Source organism: Anser anser (genome assembly GCF_964211835.1).
Source record: "Anser anser genome assembly, chromosome: 9".
NCBI classification, from domain to species: Eukaryota; Metazoa; Chordata; class Aves; order Anseriformes; family Anatidae; genus Anser; species Anser anser.
Window position 1 is genome coordinate 19,891,389 of NC_139729.1, and position 21,391 is coordinate 19,912,779.

Sequence of the window (21,391 nt, forward strand, 5' to 3'; positions counted from 1 at the left end):
TGATGGCAGGTGGATAACCTTAGTGTCATTCTGGTGACCACACAAAGTTTGTTTAGAGAAACTCAGAAGTTTATTTGCAGTATAAACAGGGCACGATGAGAACTAACCAACCCCAGCAACTGCTCATTCTGTTTACTTTGCTATTGGTCCTGAAAAACAGAAGAGGTAACTAAATCCTTGTCAGGCATTCCTTTTCCATTTGCTTTTTAACAACCCTTCTCATTCAGGGCACCTTTTTTTGTCCAGTTATGAAACCTTTCATTGTGCTAGCACTCTGCTGTAGTTTTCTTTCTAGCAGAGCCACCCCTCTTCCATTTGAGTTTTTGGACTGTGATAACCCTGATGTCTTCGAAGCTGTTGACACAGCACTGAAGAAATATAATGGAGACAGCACTTCTGGTAATCAGTTTGCTCTGTACATGGTGATGGAAGCCAAGAGAACAGTAAGTAGACTTCACAAAAAAGCATGTTAGAATTGTTTATGCGCTCTGAATCAGATTTGCTCCATCTCATTCACAAAATATAGCAAGCGTGACAGCAAAGTGTCTTGCAAAAAAAGTTTAAAAAAATAAAAGCAATGGCTTGCACGGTGAGATATTTGTCACCATGACAAGCAGGGATGTTCTTATCAATGGAGCTGTGGTGCTGGTAAATTGCTTATTAATGGAAGGAGTAGAGAACAGGAAACTTATATCACTAATAAAATGTGTCTTACTTGTCCATTCAGTTTTCTCCTTTCTTTGGGAATCCTACCCCTCTCTATCATCAGTAAGGTTCTTGAGATCAATGGTTATTAAAAAAACCTGGATGTTATCTTGAATTGGGAAGAGCTGGTGTCATGCATAAAAAAAAGAAAGAATGACCCAATAAAGCTCAGCAATACTGTGAATAAATTGTTTGTGAATATTATTTGATTGATGCTAGTCCTGAGTAACAGATGTATCTAAAGGCACTAGGTGATATTTTAGTCAAACAGGGTGACAGCTAAAATTACAGAAGAAAAAAAGAATGAAACATGATCTTTTGCCTGGAGTCCTTCTGTACAAAGTTAATCTAACAAAGAGTATTTACCTCTGAGAGGCATACAAAAATGGTATTACCATAATAATGACAAGCATTACTTTACTTGAAAACAACATTAGCATTTTTTTCTACTGAATTGGGTTTTCAGATGCAAAACACAAGAAACCCAGTGTCAGAAAGAATATTTTGCACTCCAGAGTCACAAGACACTTTTTTTTTTTTTTTTTTACCCAGATAGAAATTGAGCTCAAAAGGGGACATGAATTGCTAAATGCCTTACAGGAAACCACCCACACCTCCTGGCATCTATCCTCTGGTTTTACTGTTTTCAAAGTGGGGAGATCTTAGCCTGTAGTGACAAAGACTAAAGTCTGTCAAGGCCTTTATATAATTAATATTAAACAAATGAATAATCCCACTGTTTTCACAGAACTACATGCATCCTCAACAACAGCCAAATGCAAACATCTTTATACCGCAGCTATAACACCGACTTCCTTTTTGCTTCCTTCTATTAGAGCTATAACACTGCTTCCTTCTCCAAAGGACAGATGTTATTTTCAGTATTTTACCTTAAATAACATTCTATGTTTAAGAATACATATTTATTGCAATTCTTCTTCCCTTCTCTCGATATACTGCCTTTTCTTAAAAAGATCTGAGGTGGAAATGAATTATTACTTTGAATCACTGGTCAGACTGTGATGTTAAGAAAAAAACAGAGAAAAGGAATCCACAAAAGAGCTTTCTTCATATTGTGCATTCTTTTTTCCAAAAAGGGCATAGATTTTACTCATTGCTAGTCTCACAATCTTGAATGCATTAATTAAATAGCTGGTTATTACATATTCATGTACATTCATTATTGATAAGGTAATAAAACATAAAAGCTGACTGGTGGAAGACTGAACCTGCCCCAGTTAAAGACATAACTGTTCATAATAATAATGAAATAAACCAACAACAAATAACATGCAGAAACAATATCTTTTCTCACGTGTTTCATTTACTCACTGAACTGATTTATTCCAGATTTAGAAAACTGTAACAGACAACACAATTTGGCTCTTTAAATCCACATCCCAGACAGTATAATCTGATGCAGCTCCATAAATGTCAGTTTACACCTGCTGAGGATTAACTCCATTATATTTCTAGAGACCCTTTCATCCTGTTTTACAGCCTGCAGCCATTACATCGCATACCTCTACTTAGGTATACTACAGAGGTGTAGCAATGCACAACAGGAATTGAAAGAACACAGAATATAATTCTGTCTTCACCTACACCAGTGTAAATACTCCACCCATACCAACTCAGCTTCTCTTTCTTGGTACCACTAAACCAAGAATGATTACTTCATTATCCTTAAATGATACCGCTAGAAGAATTAATATTAAAGTACAGCAATTGCCTGTGTTTGAAATAGTACGCTAGCAGAGCATTTTTAGTGGCAGTAAATTACTAGGAACTTCTGGCTTTGTATGTCCTCTGAAGGAAGAACCACAAATACTGCAGTGTGTTAATGTTCCCTGTAGGCAGAGGCTTACTGCTCTGTTTATGGCGAGGAGAAAATGCCCCCTACTTATTTACCAACATCAGAAATGCTTCCAGTGGTCAGGCTAACCTTTGCTGAATAGTTTGTCTGTATTTCATCTTAGGGAAATCCTGAGGCCACCCCTAAGAGCGGCTCAGCCTTTAATGCCTATAGAAAAACTGCAAGTACAGCCAAAGGCTGGCTCCAGAGCCCACCCTTGCCCCTTTCCCCTAAGTAGGCAGGGCAGCATAAGTACCCTGTTACCGTGCGTGATGTGAAGGCAGGCTGGGCATTGCCAGGATAGGATAGTATTTACCCCTCAAAGCTCTTATCTTTTCACTGATGTCCAGATTTATCACTGTGCAAATGATGACACATATATTGTTTTCATCCAGGTAGGTCCTGACAAACAACTCCACGTGAAATATCGAATACAAGAGACCACTTGTGCCGCTGAGGAGAACAAATTCTGGCAGGACTGTGATTACAAAGCATCTGCAGAAGCAGTAAGTGTCTAACCTCTTTAAAGGTTCTCTGTAGAGAACCATCAGTATAATGGCCAGGACCGCAGCATCCTGGGAAACAATACAGAATTTAACTTTGTTAGCTCTGTGGCTTTTGGGAGCTTATAGGACTAAAGTACAGTACAGAGCTGTTTACAACCCTGAAGTTAACCACTAATATTTGTGAGTTTACCATTAAAATCCTAAATATCAGCAGAAAGGATCACTTCAGAGGTTCAGTATGAAGGTTCACAATAAATCCAAGAGAAGATACTTGCACAACGAGAGTGTGGGGGCTGTCAGACTCTCTGGTACTTGTGTCTATGTAAACTTGCGTAACCAAACTGTCTTCAGGTTGGCACCAAGAAAATCACTGATATGGAAGCCACTGTGGCAGAACGTTCACCAGAGGGTGGCTAGCAGTGCAAAGCCTGTCTGGCTCATGCCACTACAGAGCACCTAGAGAGGAGGTGCAATCAGGCCCACGTAGCATGCAGGAATGCTACACGTAGCCAGCAGGTCACTCGTATGTCACACTGTACACAATGCAAAGAAAGGGCTGAGAGTGACCACAGCATGTGAATCAATGTGGAATGTCATGATCACTGTTGTATATATTGTATCAGCAGAGAGGAAATTACTTAAATTATGTATTTACCTAGATTTATTCATGAGGATGTGTTCACTTCCTTTATTCTGACTGTAAATTCTTCATTAATTAACACGCATCAACCATGATACAAAGCTAACTTCCAAATTACATGCTCAGTTCATCCCCTGATCTCCTCACAAACAACAAAACAGATCCTTTTCCAGGAACAAAACAGCAAATTTGACATAACTACAAATGTACATATCAACTTGTTTCCCAAACTGAACTTGCAACTGTCAGCTTTGTTCAATAACTAGAGGAATATATAGCACAGTATTTTTCTTCATCAAGCAATCTTAAGACAAATGTTGTCATATGTATTTGCAGAAAACAGGAGAATGCACAGCTCAAGTTCACATTAATAATGTTGAAGGAACAAGTAATGTTTCGCAAGATTGCAAAATTGTTCCAGGTATGTAATTGTTTGGGGACAGCATTCAAAAAGTACATTGACAAATAAGAACGGGGAAAGCATCGTACTGAGGCTTTCAGGAAATTTTAAAGGTAGGAGCTCCTCATCATTCTGTTCAGACACTCATAAATCATCTTGCATAAGCAACTACATGTTAAAGGTAAAATTTTCACTCCACTTGTATGCATATATAAACTAAGCCAGTGAAGCAGTGGTAACTTCTGTCTATGGAGACAGCCTTGTTTCCTGGTGATCTAAAGTGGCACTTGGGTGTGTAGCAAGTTTCTTCAAACATTAGAATTACACCAGGTTGAAATTAATTTGCTTTAGACCAAAAAGCACATCAGTAACCTAGAGATTAGATACCCCTTATCACACTTCAAATTTCTGTCCTTACTTATTCAAGTATGAAATTGTACCAGAAATGAATAGGGAAAAAAATTATGACAAAACTGTATCTTAATTTTCTCCAAACTAAAAGTGACAATATAATTTCTGTTAAATTTTACCTAAAGAAAAATCTAGTCACAACTGAAATTTTCATCTAATAAATAATACAATCCAGTAGGGATAGAATCAAATAAGAGAGAAGGTATACTACCTTTTAGACCTTAACATTGAGTACTACATTTCTTGCCTATAAGACATTCATATATGACTATTATGTTCACATAATAATTTTCTTAATCAAAAGAAGTACTTTTCTTTATCAAGTCGCATTGTATGAAAGCTTTGCAACTGAGATCTTTACATATCTATAACTAGCATTCATGTAAGACAAATCCAAGCTAGTTTTAAAATATCCATCTAACTGGTAACATGACTTCTGAAATGTTTGGCAGGTTATCTCTGGTTTTTGTTCCTTTTTATCTTGTTTAAAGCTACCATGTCTGTACCTACAATCAGTGTCTTTCTAGGAACTGCAGTACACACAAACTCCATGCTCTACTACTGCATAAAGGCCACTTGGTTTCAAATACATTTGTAGGGCAATGGTGACATCTAGTTGCCAACAAAAGGTGCATGAATCTCACAGAGAGTGCATGGGAAATTAGCATTTGGGTATTTTAGTAAGCTAAAAAAACATACATGAATTAAAAAAAAAAAGTCATATCCAGCATAAGAAGCTCATCTCGTTACCACATTATAGCAACTGAAAAAAGCATGTACATTTGCTCAGCTTTTACAAAAATGTATAAAAATGTTGAGAACACAGTCCTTTTAGAACTGGGTGTACTGTTTTATTATCTTCTTGGTGATTACTCCCTGAAAACAGTGTCATTTTTCTGTAACATATATATATTGACCCTGGACTTGTTCCCTGGCTGGTACAAGCTGGCATAACTCCATTAAAGCCAGTTTTTGCCAGCTGAGGATCAGGCACACAAACTTTATTTCAATTCCACAGAGACCATGCAATGTCCCACTTTGATTCCCAAGCTCACTGAATCATGAAATTAATTTATGTACTGAACTATAAAATTGATTTATGAAAATCCAATCCATGATTACCAGAAAGGAAAGACAGTTAATAGGATTAGTAGAAGGAAACAGAATCCCCATCAAACTTGCCTATCGACAACCAAGTTGGTTAAGCCTGAGGGTAACACAAAGTGGTAACTGGCAGCCAAAGTGACTAGCAGGAAGAGTTCAGCCAACAAAGCAGTAGAAAAGCTCATCTACAGTCCCTAAGAAGCTCAAAGTCAGGGCAGTTCACGTGGCTGAGCCAAAACTCTCCTGTCCAAGTCCCCCTCCTGAAACACGGTGAGCACAGGAAGCAGCTGCACACCGTAGGTGAGCTCTGAAGGATCTGAAGAACATCTCTTCTAGTTGTGACCTCCACTGATTTCTTCCCTAACTGGATGAGGTGGATGAGGGTAACACCCCTCCTTGTTGGTGCCAAAACTACCTGGAAGGTCTTTCAGAGATCTGATGGCTCCTGAACTCATTTACTCCTCTGAATTAAGTTCACTGATGGATCCAAATATCATGGATGAAATTTTCCCGTACCGCCACACACAGAAGCAAGCATCTAAATACAGTGAATGTCTTTGCAGGCCCTGAAACATCCTAGATGATTCTGTGAAACTGAAATCTGGGTTTTGCTGATCGCTCTTATTAAAAGCAGGAAAGATTCTTGCTCATTGAACCTTCTCTTTCATTCCCAGACATGAAAAATCAAAACTTCAAGCTTCTTTACACGAAGCCCTGCATGTTTTTTGTTTCTTTCTTTTCCAGTTCCACCCAAGATAACGCTTTCTAAGGCTGTATGTCTTGGATGCTTTCATGATATATCAAGCGACAGCTTACAAGTATCAGAAGTTCTGAAGCGAGCCATTCAGAAGTTCAACAAGCACAGTGGTGAAGTCAACCTCTTTAAACTTGTGGAAATAGAGGAAGCTAAAAGACAGGTCTGTATGGGACTTTTCTCTACATGTTCAAAAAAAAAAAAAAAGGTATTTTGTTTGTTTTATGTATTCATTTCTGATTTTAAGGTGTTTTACATTTCATAACAGAAGTGAATGGAATGCATATAGAGTGTAGACCGTGTAAATAACTCCATTTGTAAGAAATCAAAAACTGTTACCTACAGAATTTCCAGAGCTGTCAACTTTACAAACTGATTTTAAACACTTTCTCTGCAGCTGCAATTAACCAATGTTCAGCACCAGTTTGTTTTTATTCAGTGCTGACACAGGCATCTTGTGTCATCTCAGATGTTCTCGAGTATTCCTCTTGGCTTCTCCCTGAAGCTCCAGCAGGAACAGGCCTCTCCTAGGGTCTGTGCCAGCCTGTGCAGATGTCTCGTATGCTCCACAGCCTCTCAAACAGTAGCAGGCACCTACATTTTGGCAATGCAATAGGACCCGTATGTCAGTAGCTGATATCCACTATAGGATAGCTAAACCAAATAAAGGAAAAAATGTATGTGAAAAACAAGAAGTCAGCATGTCACTGGCTGAAGGATTTCTGCACAGAGGAATATCTGCTTTGCAAGAAATGAATGCTCAGGTCGCAGAAATTCCTTGTTATCTAGTATTCCATGCAACAGTTATTTCCCCATGAAAGGCTCTCCTGGTGTGATGTTGCTAGAAAGCAAAGCCTCTAATTTGTTTTTTAACTAGCTTATAATAACCTGACACCAGCTACAAACCATTTTCTTTGAAGGTGTACATATTTGCTTAGCCAAAAAGCATCTTCTAGTCTCATGTCAATTTGACCCATGATTTAATTCACAGTTCTTCCTTTATTTACTGATGGCAATGATCCTCTTAGCTGAAAGACAAGCTTACACAAGACTTAAGCCATATGACCAAATGTCACAGAGACTGCAATTCAGCAGCTGGAAATTAAGCTATCATGTCATTTCTGGCCAAGAGAGACTAGTCAGAGCCCTCTACTTTAACTGATCTGTGATGGAAAGCATCTACATTTGATTCTTATTTCCCTTTTTTTAATCCAATACTACCTGACACAACACTCTGACATGGAGACATTCCATGGGTGAGGATCAATAGCCACAGTGAGGGAAACAGAACTGCTTCCTGAAGAGAAAATGAAAAGAGGTCAAAAATCAGGACAAAAAAGGAAAAGGGGAAAAAGCCCAAAGCAGACAGAATTACAAGTAGATGACAAATGCAGGACACTCAATAACAAACGATGCCAGCAGTGTAAAGTTACATTATTCACATACTATTTTACTATGTCACCTACTCAGGAACACGGGAACTGCCAAGCTGCGTTAGTGCAGTCATCCATCTAGAGCAACTTCCCGTCACTGGGAGTAATAAGGAACAGATTCTTGGGAGGAAAGTGCATGGAACCATGCATTACAAGGCTGCAGGCCTGCCAGAAGCAGGATCTGAATACAAACTGCATTTCTAATTACTACATGACTTTGTTTACTTCCTGTATCACAAGGACAACACTTTTTGGGTTTGTTTTTGCCATGAGCACTGTATGGCTCAATGTGATTCGATGGGTGGAAGGGTGGTGTTGCTTTCTTTGCTGATTGAATTTAATAGTTTAACTTCCACGTTTGTATTAGTTTACATAACACAGATATCTCCTAAATATCTGTTCCAGGTGGTAGCTGGATGGAATTACATAATCAAATATGAAATCAAGGAGACGAATTGCTCCAAAGCACAATTTCAAGAGTTAACTAAAGAGTGCAAAACCATTTCTAGAGGCGTAAGTAATCTTCAAAACCTGTTTATCACAAAAATATCATATTAAAAAATAATGGTTGAGGCCTGACTCAAATACGTATTTATATTTTATTTATATGTATTTTTAAGTCTTACTTAGCTAATGAAGTTTAAATCCAGGTTTATAGATAACTGTCTATAAACTACAAGGCAGACATTTTCATGGATGACATTTTCAAGTATCTTAGCCCTAAGATCCTGAATCGCAACAGCCAGCTCAGTGCCTAGCATGGCATTAGGATGGGTTTCTCCATGTGCGCCACTTTACATTTCTCTACATTAATTTCCTTCTGCCAGGTCAAAACTCTGTGACACCCAGCTCTTGAATTCCTGCCTTTGTGAGACTGATCGTTAGCCCTATGCTGTTTTGTGTGTTTTAACTGGTTATTTATCCATGCAAGGGCCTTTCTTCTTATTCTACAGTTAATTTGTTTCCTTTAGAGTCTTTGATAAGTGACTTCATTAAAACTTCTCTGAAACCATAAGCACACATTATCAACAAGGTAGGTCTCTACCCACTTTTGTCGATCCTTTTGAAGAACTTGGACAAATCTACAAAATACAACCTTTGTCTACAACAATAAAACCGACTCCCTTTGATGTATTCATGCCCCTTAATTCTTTCCTTATTCTAATTTCTAAGATTTTGAAGGGTACAGACATAAGTTTTATGGGTTTATGACATGTAAAAAAGAACAGGATCACTTTTTTTTTTTTTTCCTTCCAGCCCTAAAATACCACGGCAATCTTAAGCACATCATCTACCACAATTCCCTTAGAGCACTGGGATGAATACAAGCAGGCCCGGAAACTCAGTAGTGTTTGATTTGTTAGTTGTGTAATCTTCCTTTTGGTTTTTACAGTTCGAGACAAATTCCAGTGAGTTCTCCATAAAACAGGATTCCGTTTGTAAACCTCTTCCCTTCTTTGGAATACATACAGATAGTTCCTTCATCTTCTCCTTTATGGTTTTAATTTCTCTGAGTGGTCCTTTTAAACCCTGATCATTTATTGGCTGTGCAAATTGTCTGTCAGGCTGCTTGCTCCCAGTATATCGAAGGAAGGATTTATCAGCAGTATGCTTGACTTACTCTGTTAGCAAGAAGCTATTAGGATGTTAGCTTATTCATTATTTCCAAATAATAATGACTTTTTTTTTTTTTTTTAATTCCAGCGTATAGGTAAATGTGATGCCAAAGCTTATGAAAATATTCAGGCAGAGATTGTAGATGTTGCAAGCCAGTGCAAGTTCCCAGGTATGTAACTGGTGTGACCAGTTCTGAAAATTCTACAATTTTATTGTTTTTCATAGTCATAAAAGAGATAAAAGCGCAAGTGGTAAGAACAGATAATAACAAGAAAAGCAATTATTCTGAGATAAAAACGGCATCGCCTCTTAATGAAGTATTACCATGGAATGTTTTTGACTTCCTACAAGTATTTCATATGCAAATGAAAGTTTTATTTTATCATTTGTGTACTGCCCTATTGCTATGACATGGCGCTGCCTGCTGACTCTCAGATATAAACTCAGAGTATTGCTTCCTACAAAAATTACTTCCTTCTCTATCACAAATACAACCAAGTTAAAATCACGTTAAATAAGTAACTCCACCTAACCTTCCGAAGAGCTCTAATGTATTCTTTTGAAAGGCAACGGAGCTGCGGACTTTAAGACATTGTCCAAAATTGGTAATTCAGCTATCGATACTACCATTATTTATTTCCTACTGAATACTTATACTTAAATTTCATACATTAGAGGTTGTCTTCTTTTCCTCTGGTAAGTAAGCTACTTAGAATTTTAAGTTCATTACAATCACACCCCCAGATGGTTTTCTTACTGTCACTTTTTCCTGCAGCCATCTATTTGGACACAGATTGTGACAGCTTCAGAGCTTTAGAACAGGGAGTACAGCATTACTCTATGCAGTAAGTGCTGCATTCTCACCCATTACCCATTGGTTTGCTTTTCTCCCATAAATTATAATGATATTCCTCAACACACCCATTCATTGCCAATATCATGCACCACTTGTTTTCCCTGCTTCAGGTTCTTCCATACATGTAGCTGTTCCCTGCCTTTATTTGCTAGCTATCTGCAGTCAGTACACACAATTCTTGTTTCTCTGTTATGTATCCAATGTGACACTAAGTGCTCTTTGAGATAACCAATATATAATGACGTTGATCATATAAAACACAACTCTGTTTTGGCTTAATTTGATAGACTCAAATCTGAAGTTTGCCAGAAGGCAGGGGTTTAAGAATAACTGTTTTTCCCAACCTATATCTATTTATGTTGAAACTTCTGTTCCTTAGATCTGAAATCTGTTGGTTTCTTGCAGCTGAAGACGTGGTAAATCCTCCCACTCTCATTTGTCCTGGTTGTCCAAGGGCTATCCCCGACGACAGTCCAGAACTGAAGGAACTGCTGGAGGTTTCTATGAAGAAGTATAACTCAGAGACCAATGATGACTTCTACTATAAAGCTGGAGCAATAGCATCAGCAACAGTGCAGGTTGGGACTCACTCTTCCTGTTAGAACTGATTCTCCATATACCACAGAAATGAAGAACAGACATGGCAGTGTTACTGGTCTGAACTAAGTGTTAGCTAACATTAATATTTCAACTTCAAATAATGTTTATCTCTATATTTTGATATGCATGGTAACTGAGGGATCTACACACTTTTTCTGGTGAAATTTAATCGACCTTGGCTTGGATTGAAACATCTCCAGTCCTTGATTTTTTTTTTCTTTAAACATAATTGTTGCCTATCGGATTTCTGTATCAGTACCCCTTTTAATCAGCCTTTGTGACATTCCATAGACTTTTTAAAAGTAGAAAAGATTTATTAGGCAAAAACTACTCCACAACACCAATACTCTGTATGTTATTTTAGGCATCGTCTACAGTAGCTGTAAGCTCCAAGAAATGGGGCTTCCCAATTCCCCTCATAAATCTGTTATTTCATACACTAATTCTGCTGCTAATAATACTCCAACTAGGCTCACAAGAAAACACCTCTGCAATAACAAGATACACAGATAAATCCAGCTAAAGAACAAGAAACCACGAGGATAATACTGGTCAGCATTTCTGTTTGCCTACTTTACTGTCCCAACATATCAAAACAGAGGTTTAGGAAAGAACTGAAGATAAAACAGTGGAGAAGTTCAGAAAATACTTTCTTGAGAACTTCTCATGAGCATGAGCAGTACCACCGGAGAATGCACTAGAAGCATACATAAGTTTTCCTGAATAACTTATCTTACTAATAACAATTCTGCTTTTTCATCATTTAAACATTTTTTCCTTCTCATGTTTCATATCATGATCAGTATTAACACACATAATTTTTAATAAGGGACTTAAAAAGACAATTTCATGTTTTTCCTGCTGTCTCTATAGCAAGATACGTTATCTCGGGCTGTGTAAAAATACTAAGACAGCTCGTACCAGGCACACTCTTCGAACAATGAGGTTTCTCTCCTTAATACATTTGGCAAATGCATTTATTTTCAACTGAGCCTGTTCACCACGCACTTCATTTTACTAACATTCAACTCTTCTTACATCATATTTGGCTCCCTGCAATAGTGTCTCTAATGATTTCATTTGTTATTAATAAATTACGACAGGCATCCAATAAAACAAAGCCAAAACTGTGGGCCCGTTATTCTGACCTCTCTCTCCCTCCTACAGTTGCTATGCTGGAATTTCTGAGAATGGGAACTGGAATAAATACGTGAGTTGATTAGAAGCAGACAGGTTTGCTGTCAAATATTTTAATATTGTTCTTAACATATGTTGTCCCAGGGGTCAGGTCTTATAGACTACAAGTAGTATAAGCTTGTAGAAAGCCATCTTTTCTCTGAACCCTTTTCAGTAAAAATGCCTTTACCACAGAAAGCCTTCTTGCTGATTTTTCAGGTGGTTGCAGGACAAAACTACCGTCTAACGTTTGGAGCCCAGAAGACAAACTGTTCAAAGAAAGAGTTTGAAAAGCTTCATGAAAACTGTGAAGCCACAACAGACAGTGTAAGTAATGAGGATGTTGCCAATTGTAATGTTCCTAATGGACAAATTCATTTGCACGTGAACTGGTAAGCACATGAAGTAAACTCACATCTGATCCCGATTCCTGTTACCTCTCCCCATAAATTTTTGCTTCAACAAGGATACCTTCCAGTGTTTGTAACTCCAAGCCAGTGACAATGGCAGTAAAACATGAAGCTTAAACTGAGTCACTCCAACTGCAGTATTGTAGTGCTCACTGTAAAGCAAAAGGGACTTTATTATGATATTAAAGAATCAAAGAAAGGAGGTTATTGCGATAAAAAAATGACTGCAATGCTCCTGAACCTGTGGCACTTTCAGCTGAGGAAAGCAGGAGATTTTAGTGTTACTGGTGCACAAAGGAATTATGCTTCTGGAGTACGTGCTGCTGATAATTTGAAAATCTGTTCCAGACACTGGAAAGCAATGTTGATAAGCCCAGAAAACATTATTGAAGGAGCTATTTGGGAAAGAAAAGCCTTATTTCCACTTCTTTTTCCCACCATATGAACAGTGCTTACCTCCGAGAGTTAAAACTGTTAGTACAGCTGGCATTACCTAGAAAAAAAATTGCTTCTCCCTCCTCCTCCCCAGTTTCCTGAAATTTCAGTAGAGGTAATACGATCATCAAACAGTATTTGTTAGGAATATCTTGAAGATTAAATAATGCTCCAAAAGTGCTGGGCATGAACAACCCAGTCTTTTAAGATCCAATCTCCAATCCAAAGCTGAATGCATCCTATAACCTCAAAAAGCTAAGCAGTTATCTGTCTCAATACAGACCTCTCCATCACTAAGACAGATTTCACTGATATCCAAGTACAATTTCTAGTATTTAAAAGTATTATTAAAAATTAATATTTTTGTGTGCACTCCTCTTTTCTGTTGTTGCCTTAAGATGCTTTTTTGTTTTGTTTTGTCAACAGCCACCATTGTACTGTGAAGCACAAATTTATGTGGTCCCATGGCAGAATACAACCTCTGCCAAGGTTAACTGCTCTGAAGGCCAGCCAATGGTATGATTACTTATGATAATTGGTAATGAAGAGAATAGAACAAAGACAGACATTAAATTCTTTCCCCATTCCAAATGATCCCCTATTTTGTACCAAAAATAAAGGAATACATTATTCTTTTAAAGACCTCAGCAATGCCACTCTCTTCCCTCTCGCCCTCTAACCTCAGCAACTTGTGACATCAAAGTCAGTTTTGCCACAACATGAGACAGTGGACAACAGTGATTACAGAAATACAAACAAAAGGCAACAGGGCAGTGAGAACATTGTTGACTGCTCCTATGCGTTATCACTTAAGTTCTGAAGTAGTGAGCCCCATCAACTTCTTTGAATTATTATTTGTAATGCATTGCCAAAAACATATTTGATTGCAGGTTTTTGTTTGTTTTTAAATAAATCCAGGGATCCTCATGCTCCCTGATCAAGAAGAGAAGACATACTGAATAAAGTGAAACTAATTAACCTGCATTTGTATTCAGCAACTTCACTCTGCTCAGAACCTTCATAACTATCTATTCATTCATTATATATCAACTAATAAATGGATCTCTTTTGTTTCCATTAAAATATTGTAGCCATAACAACTTTGAAATTTAGCTCCACCCTAAACAACCCTGATTTGCAGTTAGATAAGGATCAGACACTTTGGCGGTCAGAAACAAAACCCATGTTTCCACCAGGCATTCAGTCTTCACCTTTCAGTGGAACACTGATGGAGGAAAAGAGATTACTCAGTAACAAATAAGTTTTTTAGTGTTAACCTGCATGTATTATTTCTAAGCGATCCTATGAAATTCGTAAGTCAAATCAAGAAAAACTGCATAGCTACATTTCATATGACAAAATGACACAGATCATTTGTATATTCTTGCACTTAGACTATACAGAGATGTGTCAAACTTCAGAATAAATTGTTTTTATATGTTAAAATGTTATACTTTAACACCAGCAGGGAAACTTAGTCCTAGAAATCAACTGTATTATTCATAAATTAAAACAAATACACATACTTATGTGTGCTCCTCTCCGTAGCATCATTCCCATGTTAAGTTGGCAGAATTTCATAGAATCATAGAATGGCTTGGGTTGGAAAGGACCTTAAAAAGCACCCAGTCCCAACCCCCTTGCCATGGGCAGGGACGCCACCCGCTAGATTAGGTTGCTCAGGGCCACGTCCAGCCTGGTCTTGAACACCTCCAGGGATGGGGCATCCACAGCTTCTCTGGGCTAAGTGGTAAATAAATTGTACTTTTATTATAGAGCTGTTAAAATACTCTGGAGTTACTGGGGAGGATATTCATATTTTCATGCTTATTACAGATAGAAAAGATTATTAAGTTTGCTGGAAAAATCTAATAACATGTTTTTGATAATTGACTTGTGTATTGCAATTAGGCTCTGAATTCCCCAAATCTGAAGCTATTGCTCTTGTTTGTGTAACAAATACAGCTAATACTGCAATGTTTTTTAGACTACACTTTTACGAAGGCCTCCAGGATTCACTCCTTTCCGAAGCTTTGCTGCGCTAGAACACATGGATCAAACTCCATCATCTGATAGAAATGAAGAAGAAAGTCAAGCACCTGGCAAAGAAACAAAAGATGATGGAGAGCAGCAAGAAGGCGAAGGTGAACCTGAGCATAAACACGGGCATAAACATGGGCATAAGCACGGTCATAAGCATGGGCATAAGCATGGGCATGGATTTAAAAAGGATGATGAGTCTGCCAAAAGGCACAGGCAGGAAACTGACTGTGGGCACAGAACCAGCCACGGGTGTAGGCATCGAAAAAACAGTAAAAATGGTAAACATAAACATCCCAAATCTGAATCTTCTGAGGAATCCAGTGAAAGGGTTTTTAACCAAAAGGAAACCTTCCCACCACCCAGTGCTGAAACAGCATCAGAGTTAGTTAACTCAGGGGTTGCAGGAACGGAAACTGGTACTCCTGCCGAACCAGTAGATCTTCCTTATATGTTTTTATTTGAGGGGTTGCCAGATCGCCCAGAATCTCCTCTCCCCAGATGTCCTGGAAAACCCTGGAAATCAATTGTGGACCCTCCAGTTCCTTCTAGCTTTCCCAGAGAATTCACAATTGAGGATCTCTTGCCTTCTGCTGTAGAAAACGTCAATCCTACAACAGAAACCTCAGCGCCTCCCCAAAATGAAGAGAGGAGCTTTGATCTTTCAGACGCTTTACCATAGTTCGAGTATTGTTGGATCCTCTCTGGAAGTGATACAGAGAAAAACAGAAAATTATTGCCTTTTGAGATTTATAAGATCTAAGAGGCAAAAGCTCCTGTTCTTTTAGCTAAGATACTCGTGTAGGTCACCAGCGCTTCTAGGGACCTAAGACCATATATAAATACTTCGAGTTTGCATATCTTTTGCATATTTGACAAAAACATAAATCAGGTGTGGCACCAATGATTCAGAACCAGTCTAGCAAAGGGACCTGGCAAGTCAACAGCCTTCTGCTGTAGAAGTTACAATCACGACTATCTCGCCTGCCTCACGTTGCTGGAAGCACACAGTCAACCACTGGATCACTTCTCACTGTATTAGGTTTAAAACAATTACACAAAAAATTTGGAAACTACATGAAAAATCTCAACAAAGTATGTGTAAGACAAAAGCAAGCCAACGTAACGCCAGGATGCCTTTCTTAGATATCTGAAATAATATTTCTCTAATTTCCTGAAGTGTATCTTTTAAAAAAGAAAATAAAATAAAGGAACCTGTTTCACCTGTCAGTTTCTTGACTCGAAGCAATATTGCCAGCAGTCCATCACTAGCAGGCTGTTCTGCTGAATAAGGTAATGGGGAAAGCTGAGAGAATCCTCAATAAAGCCGTTCTGTTATTCTCTGTGCATAGTATGTTAACTGCACAGCAGAGGCCTGCTGAGTGAGATTTTCAGGTGGCAGAGGTGCACAAACATTACAGATCAGATGACAGAACCGCAAACACTTAAGTTATCTAAAATTTGTCTACCTTCTTCCACTATAAGAGTGTGCTTTATTTAGAATAGAAAATTCAGCCCAGTCTCTGAATACCTATCAAAGTCTGAGATTTTGGTGGAATACATAAACTAAAAACCAAATATTTCCAGCAAATTAAAATGCATTTTCACAGTGTATGGATCCAATAACTCACTCGGCTGAAAAAACACCCCACAATAAATAGACAAATAAATGATTTAATGCTAGATCAGTTTACCAGTTAGAACCACTATGCAGTCACATAAAAAGTTATCGAAAAGGTCAGGTGCTACAAATGGTAACTGGAAACAGGAGATAAGAGCAAAAGGGAAAAAAAGAAAAGGCAAAAAGTCTTCTGCAGGAGGGTATTTCTAATCATGACAGGTCAGACCCCTACAAATCACAGAACTGAACTCATACTTTCTGAAACCAAACGTTCCCTGACATTGTAAACACACTTCCCCTCTCCTGGGCCTGGTTTCTCCAGATGTAAACAAACTGGTGTTATTTCCCTAGCTCACGTAGTAGGTATGCACACTGTGATCAGAAGAACTCTGCCTATCTGATAGGAAGAGTCATTGAGGAAGAATCTGTACGATTTTGCATACACGTTTTTTTTTTCTTCTTTCTAATTAATTGTATTAAAAGCCCCATAAAAATGGTATTTAAGAAGTCATGATACCCATAATTAAAAAATGTCATTCTGAATATAAATTCAGTCTGGTTAGATCTAAACTTTTGTTTAATTCAGTTTAATTGGCCACCATATAGGTATCTATTAGATAATTATCTGTCATGACAGGTGATATATGATCAGAAACACTTATGAACTCCAAGATCTATTGCTAATCAGCTCCTGCAATTTTTTCATTCATTCCTTTCCTTGCAGGATAAAATGCAAAGTCTATCTTGTCTTTTTGGCACATGACAAGTACTAAATTTATAGAGTTATACAAAGGAAAGTCTTGAGAGTTATGTCATTTTATTCTTTTTTTTTTTTCCTGAATATTGACTAGGATAATTTTGGCTATAACTGAGAATTCTTTGCATATGCTATACTATTAAAAAGAATATAAGTTCTGAACAGTTTATCTTTAAGAATGAGAAGACAGTCAGAGCCTTGGCATATTCTCCCTACAGAGGCATGGATACATGGCCAGAAGTCGTGAAGCAGAGATTGAGTGGCCAGAGCAGGATAATATAAACCTGGACTCTTCACTGCCTTGAATTTAGCATAGTGATAATGAAAGGTTTCATTAATGTTTAATGCAAATAAGTCAATTTCAGTTCTGACTTCTTGTTTTTATAATGTTCAAAAATCATTACTTGAAAAAAAAAATCACTCTGGACTAGAAATCAGTGCACAAGTCTAAACATTTTGAAACAGTATGTGCTGACAGTTTGAGGATGGAACACTCCAATTTCTCACTGACGTGCTCCCACAGAAGGTTTTAATTGTAACAGAACAGTACTTTCTGGTGGAAAAATACGCTGTCAGAAAGTTACTGACCCAGCTTGTTTCAGACCTGCTGCTGAAAAGCTCTGCAAAACCACCAGTTTCTCCCACTGTTGCTGTCACTGGAGCTCTCTTCGTCCAGTGCACCCCAACGCTTAACAAGTACTTTTCTCCTCGGCCAGCAGATGGCAGATTTTCTGCTGCAGTAAAATCCCTGATCCCCAAATGCGATCTCCAAAGTAGGGTTTTGTGCTTGCCAGGAAAGGCTCAACATTCAGCGTCTCGTCTGTGTTAGTAACACTGCAAATCACATACCACGTCTGTGCGACCAGGATTAAACGTTAAGCTCCATCAAATGCGCATAAAAAGCTCGCCACTCACTTATTATGTGCAAGGTGTATAAATAATGCTGTAAGTGTAATTTCGTGAACATAAAAAAAATAATAGCTAGTCCTGCATCAGAAAAAACGCAGTGTGCCTGATATAAACAATTGGACATGGGAGTCTAGGGTGTGAAAACATGTCTGAATTAAGCCTGGTCGTGATACTGCTGAGAACCAGAGCCACCTGATGGCCATTTTGCTACTGTCTCTCTTCTCTCGTTCATTCCATCTGTGGCAATGAGACAAAAATACGTATTTTAACCGACATGAAAAAATCCCAGCTTTACTTTGAATGGCCTGCTGGGTTTCCGCTGCAATTCAGATGTGACCTTTTAATCACACTCTGCAATTCCAGTCATCCTCTAATGCTATGTTCCCATCGTGTAACGAGCCGGGGGAGAGAGATGTGCAGGCACCTAACAATAGAAAATGGGGGGAACTAACAGTGAATACTGGGATTTGATGAGATGTAAGAACCCACTTCTTTCCTCTTTTTCTTAAGTCTCCCAGCCAGCAAGATAATAAGATAATTTCTCCCAGTTCAGAAATTACAGCTCTGAGGATAAAATGGGTCTAAATGGCTAGAAAATTAGAAATGGCAACACGGCATGGTCACTGATGTATAGACAGAGCCATACCAAATCTGAAGCTCAGATTCCTCAAGTATTCTTAAAATATACACACATATATATATATGGAGATAGATATTTTCAGTTCCACAACCAGCTACTCACACACGATTCTCGATTCTGCTGTGTTTACAAAAAACAGATTTGTATAATTCAGCTTCCACAGCTTTAATTATGCTTTAAGCAAAGTTGTTTTGGTAAAATGTAATTAATAGCAATGTTTCTACTGCATTCCAAAGTAAGAGGAAGGCTGCTTTAAGGAGGAAAGAGTGGAAGTTTTCCTAATTGGGTAAGGCATCTTGCTACAATGAATACTAAAATTACTGCTGCTACTGAACTGGTTTCAATCTGCTGCTCAGTGAAAACTCAAACGTAAGCTCTAAAGGAGTAACTCCTCTCAGTACGTAATAACAGATCACAGAAATCTGATCTTGTGATCCCTTCTGCCACGAATACCAGATCGCACATTGCTGAGCTATGATTTCAAGACCAGGCATTAAACTGCTGGTTTCACACCGTGAACTACCAACCTTGCTGTTTCAGTTCAAAGTGAGTCACAAAGAATTCTCAACAGAATCCAGATTCATGCAAAAGTACATTTGCTGTGAAACTGATACGCCTGAACCCAAAACATCTTTTGTGAGAAGTCACTGTACAAATACAGTGCATGACCCCTCCATCTTCCACTGCGAGCACTCATTACAGGAGACCTAGTACACCACTTTACTTGAAATGAAAGAATAGTTGTGTGAACAACAAAACAAGGGAGTGAACAAACAAAACTGATTCAGGCAGGGAATGAGTGAGGGTATACCTTTTACCCAGGGAGGGCATTTTTTTAATTAAACTTAGATTACTATAGGAAAAAAACAGTTGGGGTAGATAAGAACAGAGTACTACTGAAATGTAATGGTCATCAACAAAACATGGGATCCATAGCACATTTAAAGAAATATTTTTACCTACATGCCCAAAACATTACTGTTCAGTACCTTGAAAAATCCACCAGACACATGTAAATAAATTTAAATGATAAAGGAACATTATTTCTCTCTAACCCTTAAGCATTTCAGCCGAAGTGAATTCCTTTCCATTCAATTTAATAGGAAGAAAGATTAATCCCATAAAGCATCACAGAAAAGTAAATCTACTATAGCTGAATTCACTTCATTACCTATGTGCCAGCTGTTCTACTAGCTGTGTGTTAACTAAAATGGTAGTAATGATTACCAAAAATAATAATAACGATAATCAAGGGATATAATGCAACATAACAAAACTTCCCAGGAATCAATCCAGTATTGACAAAATGCCTCGTAAAGAAAAAGAAAAATCAGTTCCAGAAGGTGTCTAGCTGTCATAAGACTGTTTAAATAATCAGTCTGAATTCACCTAAACTGAAAAATCTTATTTAAGCACATAGGCCTAATTTTAAATTGTGCTGAGAAACCAGTGCTCCCATTAACTTTAAATAGCTTTGTGAGTGCTCAGCATGTCTAAAAATCAAGCCTTGGAGCACTCAGCTAGTGCCTTTGGTGTAGAAAAACTATTACTTGAAAGAGAGCTGGACACTGAGTAGTACAGTTGCAAGACAGAAAAAGATGATTACGGGCAGCATTAACCCTCAAAAATAGCTCATGCATTTAGAAGTGTTTTGGGAACTGGTGCAGGTCCTGGCACTAATCACAGCGGCACTAGTGGCTTAATTGCTTTTTTTTTCCTGGCTCAAATACAGAGATTAGAGTGTTCTGGGCAATGTTTTGTCATACTTCCTTCTTCTCTTGACCATTCCCACAAAATAAACCAAATTGAAGAAGCAGAAAAACAAGCACAAAGTACAAGATCTCCTTTTTCCTCAGAGTTCCGTACAAATGTGCAGACAGATTAATAGACTTACAAACAACCCTTTGTTTAGGTTACCTTTAGATAAAGGCCCTTTTCTACCAAAAGACAACCAAGAAGACTTTGGAACTTCCTCTAAAGCTGATAGATCGGTTAGTTGTAGTTTACACAGTCTAGCACAAGAGTAGCTTTAACAAGACAGTTGTAGTGCATCTGCACTTCGTTTTGCACACTGGACACAGCTGATCAGCCACAACATGTGTGTAGTAGCGCTACTGTAGCTCTTCTCTTTTTCAGTGTAAATATGCACTTTGGTTCCACTTGATGGTGGCAATAAATACACGAACTATAAGCAAGAGATAATTACCTGCAACATATGAGAATAACCTATCAATTAGCAACATGACTGATTCTGGCTACCTGTTTTTGCCAACGCAGACCTACATTAAGTTCATCTAAGACTGCAACAATAACTTTCCACTAAATATTTATCTACAACAACTAAATTTTATCTGCATAAAGATCATCCATTCCTTCTTGAATAGTTACCCAACACACAGGGTTTTATTATACGGGGTCATACTTGACTGAAGCATCATCTCAGATCTCTGAAGAACCCAAACTGATTTGATACACAGGGTGAGTGAACTTTCGTGAAATGCAGAGCCTAATGCTCTGTGGAA

The 21,391-nt window shown here is 38.1% G+C and overlaps 2 protein-coding genes across 2 annotated transcripts in view; one reads left to right on the forward strand and one right to left on the reverse strand.

Moving 5' to 3' along the window:
* SENP5 (SUMO specific peptidase 5) overlaps positions 1-21,391 on the reverse strand; it is a 180,530-nt gene that overhangs the window by 156,381 nt on the left and 2,758 nt on the right. The gene's annotated exons all lie outside the window — the stretch shown is intronic.
* KNG1 (kininogen 1) lies at positions 116-16,164 on the forward strand. The gene is made up of 10 exons (XM_083848390.1): positions 116-443; positions 2,956-3,066; positions 4,043-4,127; positions 6,366-6,538; positions 8,214-8,321; positions 9,513-9,594; positions 10,687-10,859; positions 12,277-12,384; positions 13,329-13,418; positions 14,890-16,164. Exons 1-10 carry the CDS (start codon positions 249-251, stop codon positions 15,622-15,624), a joined length of 1,860 nt encoding a protein of 619 aa, XP_083704516.1. The 5' UTR covers positions 116-248; the 3' UTR covers positions 15,625-16,164.